The 26,901-nt window shown below is 34.1% G+C and overlaps 1 protein-coding gene across 7 annotated transcripts in view; it reads right to left on the reverse strand.

Annotated features, from left to right (window-relative positions):
- LOC114049920 (centrosomal protein of 170 kDa-like) overlaps positions 1-26,901 on the reverse strand; it is a 172,249-nt gene that overhangs the window by 74,223 nt on the left and 71,125 nt on the right. For all 7 annotated transcript variants that reach the window (XM_027871379.1, XM_027871374.1, XM_027871378.1 and 4 more), the window contains exons 4-8: positions 23,649-23,727; positions 16,151-16,209; positions 15,891-16,053; positions 12,624-12,758; positions 2,991-3,470 (exon numbers count right to left, since the gene is read on the reverse strand). In XM_027871379.1, the coding sequence (XP_027727180.1) occupies positions 2,991-3,470; positions 12,624-12,758; positions 15,891-16,053; positions 16,151-16,209; positions 23,649-23,727 (916 nt within the window). The remainder of the gene's footprint in view (positions 1-2,990; positions 3,471-12,623; positions 12,759-15,890; positions 16,054-16,150; positions 16,210-23,648; positions 23,728-26,901) is intronic.

Here is a 26,901-nt window from a genome sequence, read left to right on the forward strand (position 1 = left end):
TCATTTGTATGCAGATGACACCCAGATCTATAAACTGAGACTCAGTCTCTTTCCTAAATTCTCTTCCCACATTACCATCTGCCAACTGGACACTTCAAACTTTATGCTCAAGGGACAGCTAAAACCTAATAGGTCCAAAACAAAACTAAGTATCTTTCCTCCTAAATCCTCTATTCTACCAAACTTTTCTATTTCTGTTGAATGTCACCAAGTTCCTAACTCTGGGTCCACAGAGGTTGTGTAACCTCTCACTTTACAGTTGGAGAAAATGAAGCCGAGGGGCCGGGGAGGAGAACTGGGCAGGTAAGTGACCTGTCCAACGTCACAAAGAGAAAAAGTTTCAGAAGTAGGCTTTTAATTCAGGTTCCGTGACTCCAGAGCCAATGTTCTTTCTGCTGTACCATGACATCTCTCAAAACCAAGGACCCACTGATACGAACTCTGAATCCAAAGTCCAGAGTGTCAAGCATCATAGCTAGAATTCTAACCAAGGTATTACTCCACTTGATGAGCTCTGGTAAGGGTCCTTATTGCCTCTAGGATAAAATATAATTTCCTCTGTTTAACTTTTAAAACCCTTGGCACCCTGTCCCCTCCTGATCTTTCTAGCCTCATAATTCATCATTCCCCTCCCATCACACTCTCTCATCTCCATGCCTTTGCTTGGGCTTTCCTCAGGAGAAAGTCCTAGATATATCCCATCTCATGGGAGCCCTCACTTCCTTCAAGACTCAGCTCAAGAACTACCTTATGCATGAAGTCTCTTCAGAGCCCCTCGCCTGCTAGCACCTTCCCTTCCTTGACTACTTTCTATTATTACGTATATACTTAGATATTGTCTTTCTTGATACAGTGTTAACTCCCTTTGGGGAGAGTTTGTTTCATTTTCTGTCTTTGTATTCCCAGCATCTAGCGCAGAGCCTGGCATGTGGTAGACACTTAATAAATGTTTACTGATTAAAGGAAAAGAACCAAAACTCTAGAATGGAAAACAGAAATCAGACAAAATCTACCAAACACAACCATACAAGGAAGAACATGAAACTTTATAACTGATATACACTGCTTGTATTCGGTTATGCTTGAAAAGTGTGTCCACATATAAAACATAACCACACCATGATGCCATAGTAAAAACTAGATGCTAAACATAATTAGCCTTTTCTTGATGGATCAAAGTCATGATTATGAACTTTATTTCAGTGTTTCTGTATTTTAATTATGCCTCAAAAATACAAATGTCATGTCAACGGTCATGTCACTGAAGACTTAGCAAGATAATTTAGAAGGGAACCAAATCATCTTATAATAATACACAGTTCTGAATGACAAAGTCATGAAGCATTTCATATACTTATGATCTTTTTCCTACTCTGACCTCATACAAGATATTCTTTGTTCCTCTTTTATGCACTTATCAAGTACTAAACTAGTTATTTGTTTATGTTTCATGTCCTCATTGCTAGATGAGGTCAGTAACCAATTCTCTAAATGTTGAATCTCTTCTAGCACCTAGCATGGTGCTCCATCCACATTTAAGTAGGTACTTGATAAATATTTGAATTCAACTTTGCCTTTCTTTGTATCCTCAGGGCTGAGCACAGTGCCTTGCAAATAGAAGATGCTTAATAAATGTTTGCTGACTTGACTTGGAAGTGAGCCAGTCTTATGTTAAAAAAAAAAAAAGTGACATGACAGGCTCCTACTCTTCTATCAAATTGGCAGAACTCCAACTGACAACATTTAGAGTCTTGGTTAATCTTACCTGAAATTTGATGTGAAAGTCAAATTATAGTTCATTATGAACACTGAAATACAGTAGGATAAATACAATGTATTATAAGACTAACATTATTTTCCAATAATATTCAAGATACTTAAAGATGATTTTAAAAATAAAAATCAGAGTAGTAAAAATCTCTAGTTAACCCTAAATAGGTTTTACTTTGTAAAAGTTTAAGTAGTAAAACCAAAAAATAATCAATTGGATAATATGACTGATTTATGCCTATCTTTCTGATGTAAAAATATACCTACCTTTGACTAATTATTACACTTATAAAACATGACAAGTATCTCACAAACATTGTAATATGTGACTCTGCTCAAGAATTTAACATTAAAATGTAATATACAGTATTTATACTTCCATATATAACTGATTTTTCAACAATATCCATTTGAAAATAATATTAAATAGTACTGTCATTTTTATAAATGTGAAAATTCTTGTTCTGTGTCCAAATGATTTAAAATCTCATCCAAAGTCTAGATGTAGGCATTTAAATAAAAGTATCACAGTACCACTTAATTCTGCTTAAACCATTTCCATCATTTCAATTTAATATTATGTATAATTTTGATTTGTGTGATATGTGCTATAAAATATTTTGCTTCTGATGGGACATAAAGAGACAAAGAGATAAAGGGAGATAAAGTCATTAAATATATGACATAAAAGTCAACTAACGCCACTAATTTGGCTTTTATAAGAAAATGGGCAGCATGGAATAGTTGAGAAAGTCCTGGTCTCAGACTCTTAAGACTTGGGATCAAGTCCCACTTCTGGCTCTTAATGATGTTTAACCTTAGACAAGTAAATTAACTTCTCATTTCCCTCTAGCAACACCCTAATACTCTAAATTGTAGAACAGTCACTGATCTGACTTTGTGAAAAGAGTTTCCTTCCCAGGATATACCAATGAAGTCATAGGACCAGACCTCCCCCACCTTTCCTACCCTCCAAAAAAATAATAATAATAAGGAAAACAGAAAGGAAAGTAAGGAAAAAAGTAAATGAAGGTACATTATTATTAACAGAATAAAGTTGGAAGATGACTGTTACTTGCTTTTCATACGCTAAATAAAATTAATTGAACATTTTAATCTACCATATAATGAGTCACACAACAATACACAGAATGCTTACTGCAAGATCATTTAATTTTCTTTACCACAAAATAAAAACTGAAGTGATCAATTAACTTTACCTTTCAACCTTTTCAAGTAAACTGGAACATCACTTTTAATACTTTTGGAGTCCTCCTCTGTCCCTTCCCAAATCATTCGAGGAGGGTTGTTCTGTGCCAGCCAGTCAGCAACTTTATTTTCTGGTGCCATCATTCCAGTCTGAATCCCAGGAAGGTCTTGCACTCCTGAAGGAGAGGACTTCTTCGACTTATGCCGCTGATCAGGAGTAAATTTTGTTACGTGGTCTCTAATAGTTACTTTGCCGGGGGCATTATCATCAAATTCAATGGTAAATGAAGCGTGGCCTGCACCTGCTGCATGGGAGCTTTGTGTGTCTTTTGTTGGAATTTCATGAATAGTGCTCTCTGTTACCTGTGATGGCTGCTGGAATTCTTTTGTAGGGATTTCAAAATAACTTGGTTCCCTACAGAAAGCATAAAGCACTTCTTCATTTGCAGCTGCAGACTGCTCCTCAACTTGCTTGGCATTTATGCTGCACCCTAATAAGAAAAATAAAAGAAAATTCAAAATATTGGGGAATTTCAGGAGAATTTACAGGGAATCCTGGTAAAGAACACTTACCCCTAAAACCCAAAGACAAGGAATCTGAACAGAAGGTCTAAGCACATGAACTCAAGAAGTGTTATTCATACTGGAGAGTGAACAATATTGAAGAAAGATGCAACGTGTGTAAGCATACCAAACTGGCTGAATGCTTACTGACAGATTTATTAAAACCTACACTATATCCAGTTTTAGGTAAGAGTACATCCAAATTTAAATAAGAAGCATAAGATAATGAAGGTAAGAAAAACAGGCAAAGAATGGGCATTTCACTGTTAATCTTATGCTTTTTTCAACTCCGAACTAGAATTCATCAAAATACAATGGAATAGAACTGGAGTTTTCATTCTAGATGGAAAATGTTGCTTAATAATTTTGTTTTTGGCATGGTATAAAAAAGCATGGATTTTCTAACAGTAGAAGAAATCTTTGTGAAATATTTATATGCACAAGTAAATACAAAGTCCAGTCAAATTTGAAAGGACAAAAGATAGATAAAAGATGTTTTGAAAGTAATTATGGCACTTGCCATTCTTCCTTATCATTAAGGAGGCACTACTATGGTAATGACATATGAAACTTAATTACTGAGGCATGAGTTTAGCATTTTCAATAAGACTGATAAAAAAAAACCACTTTAAGACATTTAATCAAGTATAATAGAGCAAAATATGTGTACTCATTTGCCTGTAGCTCAAAAATCAAAGCATTGGTGTGAAAGAAGTATAGTAAAAATAGAAAATTCTGCCCACTGATTTCTCCACAAGAAAATTAAGTTATATTTCCATAAAGCAGAATATGTATGCATGGATGTCAACCATTTCAGAGTAAAGCTGAATTTTAAAATTAGCTCTACTAACAGGCAGTAGTATAAAGAATGAATAAACTTGTTAATACCACTTCACTGTTACTATGTAAACTAAAATGATTCAGATTTGTAGACAATATGAAAGACTATATTTTGTACTCTAAAAATTAATTTAATTTTAATATATCATTTAAAGGCAAGCATGCAAAATTCAAAACAAAATTAAGTGTTTCTTTATTCAACAAATAAAAAAGCCATGTCCTAATGAAGATGGTCAGGGGCAAAATACTTTCTTCCCATTTACCTGAAGGAATGTCCAAGTTGTAAGAAGATTTATCTATATGTATCCTCTTATTCTCCCTTTCCTCTCCCTCTTCCCTTCCCCTTCCCAGAAGGAAGCAGAACTTGGAAAGAAAAGGCAATGAACACAGACTAAATGTTTTCAGTCATTTTGCACCCAGGGGAGCTATGTGGTATAGTGGAAAAGATGCTAGATCTACAATCAGAACATTGGGTCCAATTCTGGCTCTGCCACTCACAACCTCTGTGACCTTGGATAAGTTACATAGCCTCTCCGGGTTTCCTCGTCTTTAAAAAATGAGAGCATTAGACTGGATGACCTCTCAGGTCACTTCCAGTTCAAAATCTATGATTCAGTTCAATTCTACCATTCAATATGAAATAAGAAAACTTTTTTCTTCTGAGTTAGCTTTTGAAGTATTCTATTCTTGATGATGTTAAGTGTTTACACTTATTTCTTCAGAAAAGTATACAAAAGATAAATATCTAAGCAATAACTTAGAGCTTTTGATGTGAACAATTCTAAAGATTACAGAAGAAATCAAGGTTTATTTCCAAGAAAGAAGATCTGCCAGATTAAAAAAAAATCCAAATGGAAAGTAAAAATCTAACAGCCACTAATAATAAACTTACTTATTTGTTCAAGTAACTGATAATGAAAGAATATTTAAAAGTTCTAAGATAGCAAAAAGCAAATTTACATATTATTGCGAAGAAGATATATGACCAATTTAAAATTGTTTAGTATCCTCAAGGTAAAAACATTAGTTTAATTTACCAGCTGAGGTTCTAGATCTAGAACATCAGCTTCTAAGTCAGGAGACATTTGCTGGGTATAGCGGTTTTTAAAAATTAAAATTTTTTTAAACAAACGGTAAAAAATTTGACTATCTGAAATATTGAACAAACATTTCACTGGCAATTACATTTTTCCCTAAGGATAAAAGCCAAAAACAGAGGCAGCATGACATAGTCTTGCTTTTGACACATATTATAGACCACAGGCAAGTCATTTGAGCTTTTAGTATTCTAGACAACTAGTTAATACCATAATATACAAATGAATTGCTGAAATGCATCTGTAGAGGGAGTTTCTATAAAATTGAAAGAATTTTTATACGAATGAAGATACAGACCAAAGAAATGAAGATACAGACCAGATACCACTAGGCTCATTAAATTCTACTCTCAAAGGCAAATTTCATTACTTTATTTATGTATTTAATAAATATTTATGGAATTTCTTATATATGTTATACTCTTAGCTAAGTTAAATTAATATAGTCCATTGATTTGAAAATAGGACATATTCTTTAGAATATATGTCCCATGAAGACAGGGATTTTTTTCCCCTTTTCATTGTATCCACAGTGCCTGGAACATAGTATAGCTCAAAAAATGTTTGTTGACTGAATTACTAATATTCCAACTTCAATACAGTTTGTACAAAAACCATAAACCACCCTGATTCACTTGCATTTGTCCTGTCTCTCTCAGCTTTCCACAAAAGAGCTGGGGGAACATGGAATTTGCCTTAAGTTATAATTGCTTCAAAAACTTTTTTCCCTCAGCCAGAATTTGGACCAGATATTTGCCTCTATATTTACTTATCTATGATTACTGTTGTCACTGGCTCCAAGGTCCCAGTCCCTGGCAATTCCAGATTATCCTCACAAATCCCCTTATACCTTTAGTTAGGGTATACTGATCTTAAGTAATCTAAACATTCTTATTAGAAATTTGTTCTACACACACACACACACACACACACACACACACACACACACACACACACTACCATACACAGAATACCAATATAGAAAGAATTACATAAAATAAATTGTACTTAACACTAAACTAGAGTCAGATGGGATTTGACTCGATTATTAATGAACCACAATTTATAATGGTATAATCATAGTTTTAGAGCTAATATATTTATATTACATTTTTCCTCTGAAAACATATGAAAAAGAAATTTTCAGTAAGAAAATAATTTTGCCATTACCATTTATAGGACTGTAAATTTGTTCTAGAGCTGGAAAGGTCAGGGGAGTAAAACTTGAGGAAGAAGGATAGATATCAGCTCTTCAACAATGCTCAACAATGTCTAGCTCACTCACATGGTAAAAGAATCAGTCTCTCTTTCCTTGCTAAGGAGTCACTGTACCAAGTGACAGGCATTGGCATAAATGAATTAATTTTGGTGTGGAAAACCTAAACTCCCATCAGATTTTATATATAGGCCAATTTTCAATATTCATGCATTTATTCATTCACTTAGCCAACAAACATTTAAGGGTTCCTATACAGTACAATCACCACATTACTATGTATGCTCCTTGAAGGCAAGGATTATTTTTTGCCTTTCTTTGTATGCCCAGCACTTAGTACAGTGTCTGGTACATAGTAAGTGCTTAATAATTGCTTATTGACTGACCACGGCCTGCTTCATGAAGTCAAAAACTGACTTGTAGAAATCAGAGTGCTGGCTTCTCTTCAGGTGTTCTTGTTTCTGAGAGGGATGGTTAGAGAATACCAGTAAGTCTCTTTGCTTTAGCTCTCTTTAACAAACTTTTCAAAGGTTGTCAAAGCTCAAACTAATCCCTCTGACTATCACCTTTCTTCAAAGGACCATGAACACCAGTTTAATATACAATATCATTTATTTAAAAGCCACTTATCTAGGAGTTTCCCAAAACACAGAAAATAGCTAAAACATGTTACAAAGTTCATGGATATGACACAAAAGCACGACACTGTATATTGTAGATAATAATGACAACAATAACTCAAATTCATTTAAACCTGTACTGTAAGCAGTTCTTTAAGACTATAAGTTGCAGAGAAGGTACTGACCTACATTGTTAGAGGGAATTTCTTCATCTGGGAATTGCCTATACTAATGACATAACAGGTCCAAGCCCTATCTCTATATTCATCTATCTATAAAGCTCTCTATAGTTACAAAATATTTAAAATATATTCTTATTTGATTCTGAAAACAACTCTGTGAACTAGCTAATACAAAGATTACTGTTCTCATTTTACAGATGAAGAAGTTAAAGCTTAGAGAAGTTAAATGAGTCAACCAAAGTCTTAAATAACTAAGTGACTGGGCTGGAGCTAGAAACCAGGTATTGAGACTTTCAAATCTAGTCCCTTTCCATCTATGTAAAATGCTTTGAAAACCTCAAACTGCTATATAACTGAAATCATTTGTTGAGAGGCAGTGTGAAATGGTAGACAGGGTGCAGAACTTGGAGTCAGGAAGATTGGATTTGATTCCTGGTTTTTAAACTTTTTAGTTTATGTGACCATGAGAAAGTCACTTAAGCTGAGTCTCAGTTTCCTCCACTGTTAAATGAAGACAATAATACCGATAGCACTTATGTCACAGTGCTATGAGCATTAAGAGAATGAATATTTGAAAGTTCTTGTATTTTCTATACCTCTAAGGTCTACCGTACAATTGTAAAAATCTGATCCACCGTGGAATATTGTTTTCAGTTCCTAGTTGCTCCCTTCTGATTCCCTCTGAAAACTTTAAAATACTACATAAATATCAGTGAATGTAACAGTTGCTACTATATTCCAGAAGACCTGTGTCCTAGAAGATAATGTAGTATAATGAAAAGAGTGCTGGATTTAAAAATATGGACCTTTGTTTCAGGAAGAAGCTTAGGTTCAATAACAGAAAAGAGCAATCACAAAAGCACTCCAAACAATTCTTCATTCTGTTGTTATTTCAGGTCTCAGTTGACTCTGCATTTGCAATCTATCCAAAATATGCATAGTTATCTCCATAGTTTTTCTATTTCATTGTACACCAATCTGGACAACTGACATTTTTATCTACTTTTTCTGGTAGACAGTCCAAAGTTTTTGGAGTGATTATGGATCTTGGGAAATTCTGCCATATTCTGAGGACTGATGCAAATAGCACAATGTCATCTACAGAATGGAGCATCTGAAGGGTCTCAGCACCAGTATATAGAAATTCCTCTTTTAGTCCTTGACTAATCTCCAACATGCTAGCAGTGAGCCCCTTTGGTGAACATTTATCTCTCTCTTAAGCCTTGATACTAATAACCAGTGACTACCACAAAGTTATCTCTATTGTTCTATCTCTTAAGGATTTTTTTTAATAATTCTGACATATGCATGGGTAACTCCTTGTTGGAAAGGAGTCTTTAAAGTATTATTTTCTCAAGCAAGGCAAAAGCTTTTTTATAGTCAATGAACAATAAGTGGGTTCTTGTATTTTCTGTACTTTACAATCTACTGTACAATTGTAAAAATGTGATTCATTGTGGAATAATGCTTTCAACTCCTAGATGCTATTCCTTTCTTATATACTCAACAAAGATGCCTTTGACAATTTGGAGATTATTTGCACATCCTTTTTGTGGAGATTGAGAAAATGGGCATATAGACAGTAGCTACTGATATTCTCTAGGTCATCTTTTTTTTTTTGTAATAGGGTCTAATGTGTTTCACTACTCTTCAGGGCTATGTAAGAGGGGTAGTTAACTAGAGAATTAATACTTCAATGAACTAAAAATTGTATCATCTCTAATATGTACCTCTGGTCTTGTTCAGTGGCCTTTCTATCTTTTTTCCCCTCAGTCCAATATCCACCCCCTCTTCCAGCAGCTCATCTGGGACTGTGATTATAGAATATAAAAATTTGGAGACTCCACTGTCCTCAGGAGTGAAAAGAGCTTAAAAACTCTTTACATATCTTTTCCATTTTTCATTGTCTTTCCAGTTTCATTCTTAGATGTCTATGTGATGACACTGTTTAGCTTAATTTCTTATTAAACTTTCTTTAAAATTGTTTTCCTTCTACTCTTCAATCATCTTGTACTGTAAGATTTTACAAACAAATCTATAATCTACACTACTGCCGTCCTTGACCGCTGTCTCTTTGTCTGCCAAAAAGATGAACTGTTTGTTGACTAGGCACTTTTGTTCTCATTATTGCTACTGAATTATATTTGTTAAACTTCTCCAGGAAACAGTTAAAATAAATGAATGAAAAAGCATTCATTAATTACTTCTATATGACAGGATTTGTGCCTGATGCTGAGGAAGCAAACACAAAAGTAAGAAATGACATCAAGGATTTTAGTAAGGGGGAAATAACACATACAGAGGTGGAAAGGGAAGGGAGTTTTAAAATGGAGAGTCAAAAGCACTGTAAACGGAACCATAGTATAATTGACTGTCATACCCTTTCCAGTAGCAAGATTAGTATTGACTTGATTACTGTATTCAGAGCAAGATTGGAAAAAGATGTCGGGTTGTATTGAGAGGAAATGTACACACAAAATGGCAAAGCAGATGGCAAGATGCCTAGGAGGGCCTAGATCAGGGCTGGGGAACCCATTTGAGGCTACATGTGGTCTTCTAGGTCCTTGGGTGCAACCTTTTGACTAAGTCCAAGTTTTACAGAACAAATCCTTTTATTAAGGGGATTTGTTCTGTGAAGTTTGGATTCAGTCAAAGGGCCACACTTGAGGACCTAGAGGGCCACAGGTGGCCTTGAGTCTGCAGGTTCCCCACCCCTGGCCCAGATTTTCTGAAAGAAGGCTGGATGTGAAATATGGCTGGGGGCTAGCTAAATATAATGGGTTAAAATAAGTTTGCACTCAACAACTACCAAAATTCTTTCCTCCTTCCATTTCCTTTTTGGAAATAAATAACTTGTTTATATAGGTCAGTTATTGTAATTGCATACCATATGTTTTTTCTCATGTTTATTTTACAAATTTTGAATTATTTTTGTTGTTTGGTTTAAATGAATCCATAGTTTGACTGTAAGGATAGATTATTTAGGAGAGATTTTCACATTAGTAGAGTTGTTTCAGTCTATTAAGGAATAATAAATCTCAGTTTTTGTGCATATCCAGTACATGCTGATTCTTTTCTCAAAGAAGGTATTCATGATATGGAGGTAAGAGTTTTAAGTCTACAAGCTTTTAGCATCTTATTCCCGAACCTTATTTTTCAACATAATTTTTGCTCTTCAGCCCTACGTCTACTTTTATATTCAGATGTTGTTCTTGTTGAGTCATTTCAGTCTTGTCTGACTCTCTGTGAACCTATTTGTGGTTCTCTTGGGCAAAGATGCTGGAGTCATTTGCCATTTCCGTCTCCAGATCATTTTACATATGAAGAACTGAGGCAAAGAGGGTAACTGACTTGCCCAGGGTCATACAGCCAGTAAGTGTCTGAGGCCAGATTTGAACTCAGGTCTTTTCCACTTCAGGGTGAGCGCGCTATCCATTGTGCCACCTAGCTGTCCTATATTCAGATGATGAAGTATCAAAATATAGGCTGATTTAATTTGGAGAGTTTTACCAAATTCTTAGGATTTCTTAATATTTTCATCTTCTACAACTGATGTTGGTGCATAAATCACAACTATATTCATAGTGGCCTTTCTAAGTCTGCTTATCATGAGCACAGTAGTTCAGCATTTAGCACAGTGACTGGCACATAACACTGCTTGCTAACTTGACTTGAGATGATCAATGCCCCCATGAAATGGTGTATCTCAATTTCTTTAGAGAGAGAGGTAATAAATTTCCCCAATTCCTTTACTTGCTTCTCTAAGGAAAGCCATGTAGTTGCAATTTTCTTTTGTCTTCTGGTTTTATGACTGAATCATCAAGAAAAAAATAAAATTGAGTATTCTTCATCTGAGATAGCAGGAAGTATATAACTTATTTTAGAAATATTTCCATTAAAGTAGTTATAGTAAAATAAATTTTGGCATTATATGGGAAAGAACTTTAGTTATATTGAAAATTATTAATGTTAAACACTTCTCAAAGAGACACATGTGTCATTACAAAGGTTTGAAAATGAAATAATAAACTAATATAAAGTTCTTTAAGCAAAGAAACATTCCAAAGAAAATTGAACGAATAGTCTTTTTTTATGTATAACATTTCCATATTAGTCACTTGTACAAGAAGACTCAAATAAAAGAAAAAAATGAAAGAAAGTGAAAAACAGCATGCTTCAGTCTGTATTCAAACAATATCAGTTCTTTCTCTAGAGATGGATAGTATGCTTCATCATTAGTCCTTTGGGATTGTCTTGGATCACTGCATTGCTTAGAATACCTAGGTCCTTCACAGTTCTTCATTGATCAAAGTTGCTGTTACTATGTACAACATTCTCCTGGTTCTGTTGGCTTCACTGTGCATCAGTTTACATAAATCTTTCCAAGGTCTTCTGAAATCATCCCGCTTGTCATTTATTACACATAATAATATTCCATTACACTCCTATACCACAGTTTCTTTAGCCATTCCTCAATTGATGGGCATCCCTGTGATTTCCAGTTCTTAGCTACCACAAAAAGAGCTGCTATAAACATTTTTGTACAGATAGGTCCTTTCCCCTTTTCCTGGATGCCTTTGGGATATAGACCTACAAGTGGTATTGCTGGATCAAAGGGTATGCACAGTTTTATAGCCCTTTGGGCACAATTCCAAATTGTTCTCCAGAATGACTGGTCATGAACTAATATTTTTACGTATAAGTGTGACATGAAAATCAGTCATATTTAAAGGATTAAAATATGACTCAATTATACATTATTTTAACCACAGCAAACCTTTTACATGTTTCTAAAATTCTTATTGAATAGCTGGCTGTTCAGATTGTAAAACACATCCAAATTGCAGATATGCCTGAATTTCACAGCACTGTAGTACAACAGTACTTTTTAAAAAATTGTACTTTTAAATGACTGTAGAGCATGGATCATTTAAAATAATTTTGATTCTCTAGCTTAAAATGAGATCATAAGAAAAAAAAGCAAAAAGATAATTATAGTAAACCACTCTGAAATCTGAATTTTAAATAAAACTGCAGAAGCATTTTTTACTACATTTCTACATTTTAAATACCATACAAGATATATCCAAATTCATAAAATGTGGCACAAATAGAGATCTTTTACCTGAAGCTCCAGTATCATTGATTTTTTCTTCAGGTTTCCCACCTTGTTTGAAAGCATTTTCTTCATCAGCTTCATCATCACCCCACCAAGATGGCTGCCCATACAAAGGAGTACCACGTGGCATAGCAGAAAGATCTAGAGACAGATTTCAAAGGAAAGAAATTGAACTCCTTTGTCTACACAAGGAAAAAAATCAAATAAAAGCTAACCTACTGTAGAACACTACAAGTGCTTGGTTGTTTTACTTATTAAGGTCAGAGTCAAGTTATGATCTAGTAGTTAAACTGCATTATAAAATTTAATAGCTTCCTATTTTGAACAGACTTTATTTAACGTGAATATGGTCAAATATTTGGAAATTTTTTTCTCCTTGTTCTCAAACTAGCATGTAGTTAAATAATACCATCTGCTAATCTGAGTACAACCTATGCGTATTTTTAAGAGACTTATTTATGGATGAGATGCTACAACAAAAAGACTTTAGCCTGCCAATTTTAGCTGAATCAAGGTGACAATGTTTTAATAAGTAACTCCCCTCTAACCACCCAGACTAATACAATAAACTTCTGGTTGATCTCCCTGACATGGATCTCTCTGCACTCCAACCCATCTTCCATCCACTACCTAAATGATTTTCTGATAATGTAGGTGGGATGATGTCACCTCCCACACTTAATAAACTCCAGTGGCTCCCAATCATCTCCAGGATTAAATATAAAATCCTCTGGCATTTAAAGTTTTTTATAACTTGCCCTACTACCCACATTTTCATCTTTCTATACCTTAAATTCCTCACCCTTCATACTCTGTGACCCAGTACATTCCTTTTCTTCATAATTTCCAACTTATCCTCTACATAGATTGTGTATAGTTGTTTGTATATTGTCTCCCCCATTAGATTGTGAACTTTTTGCCTTTCTTTGTATCCTAGGGTTAGCATACTATTTCAATAAAATAACTTCCAAATAGCCTCAGTTTTAACTAAAAGAGATTTTCCTTTTCAACATTTCCTTTTTACCACTTACTATAACTAGTTTAGTATGTCTTGTCATATGAATCATTAAATATGTATAATACCTTTTAATGCAAACATCCTCAACCAAATAAAATGATAGGTATATTAAAGGTTCTTTTAAAAAATTTCTATAAAAATGAAATTTAAAAAATACAAAGGAAAAAATAATTTTGGTATGGTTTCCATTTCACACCAGAAAGTATAAACTTTCTATAAAAAGTATTAAAAGGAATATCTCTCAACAAAGTTAGGAATGGAAATTTCACAAAACACTCTATTTTCACATGTGTAAATTGAGGAAACTGGATGGACTAGATTATCTCTAAGATCCCTTCCACTTCTAAATTTGTGATCCTGTGTGATCAATGAACTTAGGCAAACCATTTAAGGTGTTGATTATATCATTTAGCTTAACAAAGTACAATTGTCTCTAGCTAACATCTTCCATATAATTCAATTTAAGGATCTAGGTAATACTGGAAGGCAAGGCTAGAAGAAAATTTTCTATAACTAATTCTAGGATTCTTTGGTTTATTTTATTTTGTCAAGTTTTATAATGTTAGAGCTGGAAAGAATCTTGGGAATTATCTAAGTGAATCTTATTTTAAAGTTAAGGATACAGAGACCCTGGGAAATTATGTGATTTGCCCAACATCACACAGATTGTACAAATGTCATAGGTAGGATTTGAGAGGTCTTTTGACTCCCAATCAAGCACTTTTAACTAGGCAAAGCTGCTTTTCAAAATACCTAACTTCTTCTAGCTTGCTCACTTATCAATTCTTTCAACTGCCAATTCATCTCTAAACAATACTAATAGACTATACCCCCTCATTCCTTACAAGAAATCCATCCTTGCCCCTCAGAGTCTACAAACACAGAACAGGGGTGGGAGGATGAAGAATAGATGAAGGAACATACAGGGAATAAATCAGAAAGGTAAAAATCTCTGTCAAGGCTTGATAAGGAGAAACTAGGCAAAAGTCATCCTGGTAAAAGTGAGAACAGCAATGCTGTGAAATGCTTCACTAAGAATGATGACTTATGAAAAACAGAAATGGGAAAATTTTGGCACAAAGCAACCAACTTCCTTGCCAATTTTTAAAGCTGAAGTACCAAGTAATTAGAGTAGGTAGGTGATGCAGTGAATAGAGCACTGGGCCTGCAGTCAGGAAGACCCAAGTTCAAGTGCAGACTCAGACACTTACTACTATGTGACCCTGGTCAAGTCACTTAACCTTGTTCACCTTAGTTTTCTCATCCATAAAATGAGCTGGAGAAGGAAATGGAAAACCATTCCAATATCTCTGCCAAAACCCCAAATGGGGTCATGAAGAGTTAGACATGACTGAAACGACTAAACAATACCAAGGACCTAAATCTCAACTCTACAGGGTAAATGAAATTTTGAGCACAACTAAGTCAAAATTTATACATTTTTGGAAATAGCTAGAGATGTCCACCAATCTACTAACATAGTCTTTGATTCTCTGATTACAACCTCATAAAGAAGTCACTATCATTATTATTTTAGAAGAAAAACATATTGGGGTAAGAGGTCATGAAAATATCTTTAAAATATATCCCTAGATATTTCAACATACTACATAGCTATCTACATACGTATTTTTCTGTACAAGAACTTGAACAGGTGTCAGATTATGTTGTTGACTTGTGTGTCTCCTAGAAATACCAACTGGAGAGGTTTTCAGCCTTTATCTAAATAACTAGAGAAATTCTTTAGAACCAGGAAGTTTCTCAGATAAGGGGAAACTTGAAGGGAAAGTCCCATTAAGGTCCAAGCCCTCTCCCTTAAAAAGAGTTGAAATAAGTTGGGTAAATGGAAAAACTAGAACATACATACCTATTTGAGGTTATATAATCCTTTTTAATAATGCTGACCAACTCAAAGGATGAAACCAATAAAAATAATTTATGTAAAAGCACTTTGAAAACATAAGATACAAATACAAGCTTTAAGGAACTAAAATCTGCATGGGCAAAACCAAATACTGAAATAATCCATACCATAAAACATAGTAACTGTTTTACAATAATAAATTATTTAACTAAATTATATAATAATAAAGTATATTATTTATTATGTAAATATAAACATAATAATTATAGCTTTATAATGCTAGTGTATGCAGCCAATATTCAGGATTGAAGCATGACTTTTCAAAAGAAACAATACAATTGGTTTGAAATTATGAAAACGAATATAATACTTTCCCAAGTTGTTAACTTACCCACGGATTTTTCTTCAGACTTTAATGTTTCTGTAGCTTTATGTTGCACCTCTGTAGCAGCATCTGCCATTTTTGATTCTACACTTTTGGAGCTTGCTGATTTTGATAATTCTGCTTCTGACGATTTCTGGGATAACTGAAGTTGACTTGAAAACTTCTCATGCTATGGAGCATTTAAACATGGAAAAGAAACACTTGTGAGTAAAATCAACTAAATGTACTTTAAAAAAAAAAAGAAAAAGAAAAATCAAAACTTTTACCTTAAGGGCTTCCTCAGGGACTCTCATTTCACCTCGTACTACAGTAAAAAGATTAGTATGTACACTGGGCTAAGGAAAGATAGAGTTGAAAATTCTGGCAGTTATTTAAAATGATCCCAAATAATGAACAACTTAGGCAACTTTAACAACTGGAACAATGCAAAGCATTATATATTCCTTTTAATATCAAATATTTTAGGAAAAATGCAACAAGGATTTTTGAACATTTACCATCATAATCTGATTTTACCCAAGTACCTAGACAGTTCTAGAAGCTCATAAAGGAATTATTCAGTCTTCACTGAAGCCAGTATTGGCAAGCAATGAAATCAAAGCATCTGGCTCAAATCAGATTGCTATCTGATCATGTCAATGTAAAAAGAAGTATCTCATTAGTGATTACTGAACAGTGCATCCAGATGAAATTCTATTACTCACTAGTCTCGATCAAAGTAAAGATCACTGAACCAAACAAATTGCAGGGGTATAAGAAATGCTATAATTAAAGTCCTCACAAGAACTACTCTGAGCCAGAATTTCAACTAAAGGCATAAGAGGTTAACCACAAACATATTATAAATTTATCAAAATTAAGCATCTGATTTAATAACTGCATCTACTATTTAAAAGAACAACACCTTTGGTATCAAAAGAGACCCATTTTCCTCACTATATGGACATCTATGTCCTACTTATGTGACTCAGTAATACATAGTCCTTTTGTAAAGTATGCACGTTAGAAATAAAGATTTACAGATGAGGAAACTGGGTCCCATACCAGTTAGCTTTTTCCCAAGGTCAAATTGCCAGTTAGAGAAGGAATGGAATGCAGTTCTCCTAGTCTTTTCCTATTACACGAGACTACCTCATATAATGCTAATTTTAAAAATAAAAACTTCAGTTAATATATGGGAAAACTAAGTATAAATGGAGAAATAACACTTCCATCTCTAAAGAGCAAAGATAAAATGAAAGATAAAATAGCCCCATTTTCATGAAACAATTCAATTCATTCATTATAAAACTTATTCTGAATTTTAATTTTAAAAATGTAAATACTTATTTTCTTGGGACATGATTACAAGTTTTGTCAACTCTTGTTTGCCTTCTGGAAGTACCAGGTGGAGAGGTTTTCAACTTTCAATTGAATTACTAGCCCTACTCTTTAGACTAGAGAAGTTTTGTAGGCTAGGGGAAACTTAAGAGGAAAGTATCATGAGGGTCCAAGCCCTCACCACCCTTCGAAAGATTTAGAACACATTAAGAAAATGGAAGAGCTGGAACTAATCTACCCACTTACATGTCCACAAGAATTTTCAAAAGGGTCTGGCTTAAAAGCAGATATCTGGGGTAACCTAAAATTTATGGTCTAATATGAATCATCCTAACCTATACTCTCAGAGTACATTCCTAAAGTAGTCACAGATTCTAGGGTTAGAGGGTCAGAATTCCCAGGAGTTCTATTTAGCTTCCTCTGCAATAAAAACCAAGTGGTGATAAATTATAACTAGTTGTAGCACTGCAGGGAAATGTTAAGCGGGCCATCGCTGGTTCACTAGAAGAAATGAGACAATACAGTAAGGAAATGCAATTTTGTCTGCAAATATCCAGCTCACAACTTCTCTTGATAAAAATCTTCAAGAGTTGCTGTGGCTGAAAAACTTTCCACCCTCTATGCAGTAGCCAATCTAGTGGAATCATTCTCAAAATAAAGCCTGATAGACTCTACCAAAGCTTACATTCCACTGAAATAGCCTTTTCTTAAGAACCTAAAAACTGCCACAAAATAATACCCATAGTCCATTCAACTCATTATTATTCAATTAATTTTTTGTAGCATCACAGAAAGATTTGTGATTAAATATATTTAAATTACACGTCAATCTCAAAACATTTTGGTTTCCTATTTATAATTCATTATGAAGCTAGAATCTTACTATTTTTCTAAGTCCTCCTGCACAAATTTCTATTTTTCATTCTATATCTCTTAAGCTAAGAAATCAAGGTTACAACATATTTTGTCTTTTTTCCTTTATTTGATCTATCTTTCTTTGTTTCAAAGGTTGTTTCCTACATCTAGAATTGACATGTAAATAACATGCTAATTTTTCCATATCTTTCACAATTCATCTTAACAAAGTCAAAATTTTTGTCACTCCTTTTAAGATAAAAAGAGCTCTTTGACGTTTAAATTTTTAGCTTTCTTTTTGTTTATTCTGTAGACAGAAATCTCTGCTGTGAGTTGAATGAATGGCAAGTAAAAACACAATGGATTTTTCCAATGCACCATGCACATACACATCATGATTTTGTACAAGGATAGGATAATTTCATCTTGTTTTTAATATTTTTCCTGATGATGCATGATGCTGGCTTGGTCATTTTCACTACAATCATTGGGCCAATGTCTTCAAGGAAAAATATAGAACTCTTACAGTTCTCTATTAAAATTGTCTCTTTTCTTTTCTTTTTTCTTTCTTTCTTTCTTTTTTTTTTTTTTTTTTGGTTAAGGGGCTTCTCTATCTTCTACTTTAAACCTCTGCATTGTTTTATCAGCCTCTGGGATGAGAGAGGAGAATCATTGGGCCTTTCTAGAGCAGCCACAATCATACACCACCTACATTCCATAGACTTCCCAGAAAAGACTATAGCTATGTGATAGCCATCTAAGAGTAAACAAGCAACAAACTGATATCAACCTGGGAGGCTAGGTGGCACGGCAGATGAAGCACTGTGCCTGGATTCAGGAAGATGTGTATTCAGATCTGGTCTTAGACACCTAAGTCACTTAACCTCTTTCTCAGTTTCCTCAGCTATAAAGTGGGGATGCTGATTGCATATACCTCCTAGGGATGTTGGCAAATAATGGGTGATAATTCCTTCCTTCCTTCCAACTGACAGACAATTCTAAATTTACTGGATCATAGCTTAAGAATTCATCATCCTACAAATATAGCTTGAATCATTCCCCTATACTGAAACTATTCTTAGTAGGCCTTTCATTACCCAGCAGTAATTGACTGGAAATTCCACCAGCTACTTCTTCTTCAAGAGCATTATTTAATCTTTTTTTATCCAGAAAGCTTCCTTTTTATCCTTACCTTTTATTTCTGTGTTTCTATGCCAAATTCCTAACCATGACACAAACTCCCTCAAATTCTTTCCAATGCCACGTCATCATGAACAAACAGATACTTGGTAGAGAGCGTTTCGGTGAAGACTAATGGAAGGAGCAATAAAAACGACACTGTCATCAGTGTATACAGCCAAGACAGAAAGGAGAAATAGATGAGGCATTTCAGAAAACAGATCACAAGTCAGGCATCGAGGTACCATATAGTTGTGATAGATTCCAATTATCTGTCCTTCTGCTAGATCTCTATCTCTCTAAAGCAGGACAGCTAACAATTTCTTGGATGTCCTAATGGTGATTTTCTACCACAAAAGGTCCAGGAATCAACAAAGAGATTATTGCTCTAGGACTTGTCTCGCCAACGAGAGGGGATTTATTGCTAGAATAGAAATGATCGACTACTGTGAGTGAGCAATCCATTATAAAATTTGTGATGCATGAGAAAAGCCAGGCATACTCTGACTTGAACACTAGATTTTCAAAGAAAAAAAGCATTCTCAGAAAGGAAAGCTAGAATCTGATGAACTAAAAATTCTATATAGGAGGTTAGACCAGGAGGGATGGAAAACTGAAAAGAAAGAAAATTTGAAAACACAAAGAAAAACAAACTGGATGAGGAGAAAAGAAACCTATGTGGATATACAAGGGACTCATCAGCTAAGGTTGTTTTTTAAAAAGGTTATGTATAAAAGATGCGAGAGCAAGTAATGAGGGGAAATACATAACTGAGACATCGTCTTGTGCTAGTAGGAATGCACAAAAAGGAGAGACTGATAAAAAAATTTTAATGAATGTTATACTAGGGAAACAATAGGATTGTTGCTTAGGTAGATCAGACAATGATAATAAAACAACACAAAGAAGATAAAGCTATTCAACTCTTATTTTGCTATTGTTTTCTTACAGGGAAAAGAACAACAAAACAAAAATGGCTAAAATGAAACACAAAATAAAATAACAAGAAAGCATCCAGTTGCCCTTGATAAGTTCCAGTCAACAAGTTCAGAAGAACTGTATCACACCTATGAAAGCAGCTCTGCATATACTTACAGAATCACTGAGGGAAAATAAAAGGCATAGGAGAAGTGCTACAGGATTAGAGAAAGAAAAATGTCTTGATTTTCCAAAAAAAAGGAAAGAAAATGTATTCTGCCAACACTATAGCAGAGTAAACTTGACTTCAATTCCTGGAAAAGTCAAGAACATATTATTAAAGGGAAAAATAGTGATCACAAAGACTTCTTAACAACTGGTCATGCTATAGTTACCTCATGTGAAGGTGTTGGCACACTAACATTGTTTTAACTTCTCTTTACTGCCTCTGTCTCTGTTCTCCTTGTATGAATTAATATAACGGAAGTTTCAAAGAACTGTATAAGCCAATGAATCAACAACATGCTACGGCAGCTAAGAAAACTAATTCTACCACAAGTTACATTTAAGAGAAGTGCAGTATTAAAACTAGGGAGGTGACAGACATATTGTACTTTGCCTAAGCCAAACTGTGACTAGAGAACTATGTTTAGTTATGGGCATGACATTTTAAGGACACATAAGCTGGAGATCATCCGTGAGTGCAGACAAGATGGTGAAAGGCCTCAAAAATCTGTCTTTGGAGTATTGAGTGACTAGGAAGTTTTAGCATGTGAAAAGAAAACTAAAGTGTGTGTGTGTGGGGGGGTGCATAATAAGCACGTGCAAGTATTTTGTAGAAAGAGTTTGGTCCCAGAAGACAGAACTAGAAGTAACTGATCATTCAACTACCATTTATTTGTCCCCTACTATTTGCCAGATACTATATTCTAGAGAATAGCAAGGAGAGATAAGGTTTTTTTTTTAAATAAGCAGTGCAAAAAAAAAAAAAACAATAGAATGCAAAGACAAGAGCTCTCTTCAAGAAAATTAGAGATATCAAGGGAATATTTCATGCAAAAATAGGCATGATAAAAGACAAAAATTGTTGGGACTTAACAGAAGTAGAAGATATTAAGAAGAGGTGGCAAGAATACACAGAAGCACTCACTATACAAGAAGGATCTTAACATCACTGATAACCATGAAGGTGTGGTTACTGATCTAAAGCCAGATATCCTGGAAAATGAAGTCAAATGGGCCTTAGGAAGCACTGCTAACAAATAAGACTAGTGAAAGAGATGGAATTCTAGCTGAGCTATTTAAAGTCCTAAAAAATGATAGTGTTAAAGAGATGCACTCAATATGCCAGCAAATTTAAAACAGTGGCCAATGGATTGGAAAAGATCAGTTTACATCCCAACACTAACAAAGGTCAATGCCACAGAAAGTTCAAATTACTGAATAATTGTGTTAATTTCACATACCAGCAAAGTTATGCTGAAGATTCTGCAAGCTAGGCTTCAGCAAAATGTGAACTGAGAATTACCAGAAGAGCAGGCTGATTTTCAAAGAGACAGAGGAACTAGAGACCAAATTGTCAACATTAGCTGGACTATGGAAAAAACAAGGGAGTCAGAAAAACCTCTACTTCTGCTTCACTGACTACACTAAAGCCTTTGATAATGTGGATCACAACAAAATGTGGCAAGTCTTCAAAGAGAAGAGAGGACCAGATCATCTTACCTGTCCCCTGAGGAACCTGTACATGGGCCAAGCAGCAACAGTTAGAACCAAACGTGGTACAACTGATTGGCTTAAGACTGGAAAAGGAGGATGTAAATATTGTCACCTTATTTAACTTACATGCATAAGGTTACAGAAAAAGGACTGCCCAACCTCTAAATCAGAACATCTGAATTATAATACTGCTTTTGCCTTTGATGACATAACCTTGAAAATATCCTTTGTATTTGTCTATCTACAAAATGGTGATAATAGTTGCCTGACATTTTATGGAAAACGACAGGTGGAAATAATATCATAAAAAGGGATAAGACATATTAAACATCTCAAAAGGAAGTTTACAGATTTCAATGGCAATGTGAATTGCTTCTTAGTTTCTCATTTTTAAAACATGATACATTTTACATGTACTGATTTTTAATTTAAAAGATCACTTTAAATTATCTAATATACTTTAAATATCAGAGGTTAAGAAAATTGCATATAACCTAAACAAACTGAAAAGGCATTCAGAGTTCCTTTTTGGGTGAGAACTCTACCACTAGAAAATTATTTAGTCAAGGATTATAGCTTATTCTGAATCATGTGAATGAATATGAAGTTTTTGTTTTTAATATTCTAAAACATTTCATACTTAATAGTTCCATCTTATTTCCTACATTTCTTTGAATTCGCAATATAAAAGGTTTTATTAAGGATGTAATATAAATTTATAACTGTTTACCATAAATTAAAATATCAATTTCATAGGAAAATTAATTTAAATTTACAAACCATTCTAAAACTATTTCATCTTTCGGAAAATGTTTATTTTCAGTTATTTTTCACTCCTTCTGAGCATTAAATATCTCACTTAAGTGAATATTTTTATAGGATCTTAATATTCTATCAAACTAGCATTGTTCAACACATTTAAGTTCAATTGTATAATAATATATTACTTCAATACTTACAGTAAGAAGAAAGAAATAATTCAGGAATTTAAATATCTTGAAGTAGAATGTTATTAAGTATAATATGGAATAGCTACACTCAAAGTGGAAAGAGAATTAAATTTTTTCCACAGCTTATTTGCCACTTATGGAAAAAAAGTATTTTCATTCTTCTTCAACCTATCATGTTTTTATTCTTTCCCCTACCAAATCCTTATTCTGTATTTTATAGCAGAATGCAGTACTTATCCTATTCAGTTCTTAGATTCCACTCTGAACAAAAGAATCTTAAGATACTGACTTTACTGGGCTTTTGTCCCCCCCACCTCAGAGACATAGGGATGTTGTGGAGTTTGAAGAAAATGCAGTTAAACTAAGTCAGATCATGGATAAGGATAAGTAAGTGGTGCTTAGACACAACTCTCTATCAGGAAGCTGATGGCTGGCATTGAGACATCATTCACCTGTCAGTATTTCCAGGGCTGGTGAAGGTGAGGAATCCCCATATATTCACATGCAATAGGATTACAAAAGAATATTCTATAAGAAAGCATAAAAATAGTGAACATCAAAAGTTAATTTCACTGCTTCTCCCTGGGTCATTTTTATAAAACCAGAAGGTGACAAAAGGTTTTTTAATCATCCATTCTACTGTGGGAAGGAGAATACTAGGAAATACTGTTTTTCTAATACACATTGTAAATATATTAAAAGACAATATTCAATTACAACCATAAAGTTTAAATAAATTTAATAATTAAGAAATGAATGAATACAATGAAGCTTAGAAAGAAAAGTTGGTAAAAACTGTACAAATCATGTTTGGTAAGGATATCATATCCAAATCTTAGTTTATCCTCAAGTTTCAAGGTGATATAAGTCTGCTCTGGAATCCTTACATCATTCACAAAAGTCTAAAAGGGAACAAAAGGAGAGAAAATGGATATTAAGTTTTATTCAGAGTAATTACTTCATCTTTTGTAAAGTTGATGCAAAACTAGTACAAAGTTAATATTGGATGCTGAAAAGCTGATAATATGAACAGGAGAAGATATATCCATTAGTCATATTATAACAGTCTTCTAGTTGAGAATTCCACGTTACAAAAAAGTCTTCCCCATTATTGGGGAGGCTACTGCTAAAGCTTCATAATGACATTACCATATTAGGAATGACCAAAGAAGCAGAATAATTCATTAGTAAAAGGACCTGGAAACATTTCCAGAAGTTGCAAATTAACAACAGCGGCCAGCATTTATATAGTGCTTTAAAATCTGCAAAGCACTTTATACATATTATCTCATTTGATCCTCACAATAACTCTATTATGTTGACATGATTATTACCCCCATTTTATAGATGATGAAACTGTCAATGCAAGAGGTTAAGTGACTTGCCCAGGAACACAACTAGTAAGTTTCTCAGTTAAAATTTAAACTCAGGTCTTTCTGACTCCAAGTCCAACATTCTTACCTACTGTACACCTTTAGAAGCCTCAAATAAGTTATGAAGAGGGAAAAGGTAGAAATACATACTGGGGGTGACTGAAATGTATTCAGTATGGTAAAATATACATGACATTATAAGAATTTATAGTCTAAGACAAAATGATGACTGTGCTCACCCCCAAACAGAAATAATACTGATCATTAGCCTATATTTACATAACAAAGTACTATATATTCCACCTTCCATAAGAGGCCTTTCTGAGTCTCCCTCACACCTTGCTGTAAAGTGCCTTCACTAGGAGATTAAATTCTACCTACTCTATATATATCTTACATGTACATATTTTTGACTTTTGTCTTTCCTCTCTCCCATTAGAATATGAGCTTCTTCAGTGGAGGAACCACGTTTTTGCTTTCTTTTATATCAATCAGTTCCTGGCATAGTTTTTAAAAATACTTTTATTGATGTTTTCTGTTTCTTACATCACCACAGCATTGCATGAATCCCTCTCTCTCCTTGCTACTTCATATGACAAATGCCTTTGTTTCTTAGAGAGGAAAAAAAAATGAGCATAACTGATCAATACATTAAGAAAGTCCGAAAACATGTATAGCGTGTAAACCTGTTGGTCTCCCACCTCCCCCAAAGGGTAGGTTGAGGTTCTTCTTATACACACTGCTTTATCATTATAATTTTGTTACATTTACTTGGGGTTTTTTTTGGTGCATTTCCTGGCACGTTGTTAAACATATACTATTTGTTAAATGTCTGACTTCTATAATTTTTCTCTTGGTAATCTCCTAAGCTACTATGGATTTAACTGTCATCTTTACTCAAATAACTCCTAAATTTCTATCTCAAATTGGATACCCCAGATACATTTAAAATTCAAGATGTCCCCAAATAAACTCATTATATTGTCCCCCTCAAATCCTCCACTTTTTCAAACATCCCCATTTTTATAAAGGGCACCACTGTCCTTCTATTTTCCCTGGTTTCTACCTTGTCTTATCTGAGATTCCACACTCTTCCTCACCCCACCACACAATCAGTTGCAAGAAATTTAATGTGTTTATTTTCACCAGAGTACCGTGATCACATATCTTTCATCTTACTTCAAACCTTCATCAACTGTTACCTAGATAATTTAACTACTGCTCCCTCCATTGAACAATTAGAGAAGAAAAAATAGAAAAAGAAAATGCATTAAAAATGTACAATCCAGCAAAACAAATTTCCACATAAGTCACATCAAAAAACACAAACATATGTATTATTCTGCATTTTAAGTCATTCACCGCTGGGGCAGGAGGTGGATGATATATATATATATATATATGGATGATGATATATATGTGTATATATATGTAGATATATACACATATATGTATATATAAAAATACACATATGTATATATAATACACATATAATAATATGTGTATATAATACATAAAATACATATATGTATATATATATATATATATAAAATACATATATGTGTATACATATAAAATTTTCAGTTCTCTGGACTGGTAGTTTATCATCACACTGATTATATTTCTAAAGTCTTTCAAGGTTGTTTTTCTTTCTGTTGTTGTCATTGTACAAATTGTTCTCTTAGTTCTGTAATTCAGATCACTTCACTTTGCATTAGTTCACCAAGACGTTTCCAGTTTCTTCTCAAACTGTTTATTTCGTCATTTCTTATGAGATAATAATATTCTATCACTTTCACATACCATAATCTGTTTAGCCATTCTCTTCCTGCCTTAGTTTCCAGTTTCTGTTTCCTATAAAAAAGTTGCTACAAATAACTTTGTATAAATAAATCCTTTTCCTCTTTCTTTGAATTCTTTAGGGCATGGGGCTTGTAGTGGTTATAGGTGGTCAAAAGTTATGCAGAGTTTAAAAACTTTCTGGCATAGTTCCAAATTGCTTTCCAGACTTCACCTAGGTTACTACAACACCCTCCTATTTGGGTTTCCTGAGTCAAACACTAGTCTCTCCTTACTCTAGTCCTACACACTGCTACCAAAGTAATTTTCCCCAAATTCACCACGTGAATCCCCCACTAAATCAAATCCAGTCGACTTCTATTGTCTCTCTGATCAAATACAAACTTTTCTGTTGACCTTTAAAACTCTAATGTACACCATCTGGCCTCAACTTGTCTTTCTAATATGATCAGATATTACTCTCTCTTTTCTTGCATTTTATGATCCAGTCAAATTGGCCTGTTTTCTCTTCCTCACACATGACACTTCTCTATCCCTTCGCAGGGGGCCCCATACCGGGAATGCACTTGTGCCTTTACCCTCCAATTTATGGAGACCCTCTCTTTAAGAAAGGCATAAAGCCTTTCCTGAACTCCCCAACTATTATTGCCTCTTTTCTCCAAATTACTATGCATTTAACTACTTTATATGGTGTTAAATAAATATAAGTTACATGCAAGGTAAAGGGTAGGGGGGCGGTGTGAAGAGGGAAGGGAACTAGCAACTAGGAGGATCAGGGAAAGGTTTATGTAGGAGGTAGCACAAATGCCCTCTTCCTTATACCTGTGCCTCAGTCTCTTTCTTCCTTTAAGACAAAGTTCTTTTCCATGAAGTCTTTCCAATCTGCTAGCACCCTCCTTGCCC

This window comes from Vombatus ursinus, unplaced genomic scaffold (genome assembly GCF_900497805.2).
Source record: "Vombatus ursinus unplaced genomic scaffold, bare-nosed wombat genome assembly UNPS02014798.1, whole genome shotgun sequence".
NCBI lineage: Eukaryota > Metazoa > Chordata > Mammalia > Diprotodontia > Vombatidae > Vombatus > Vombatus ursinus.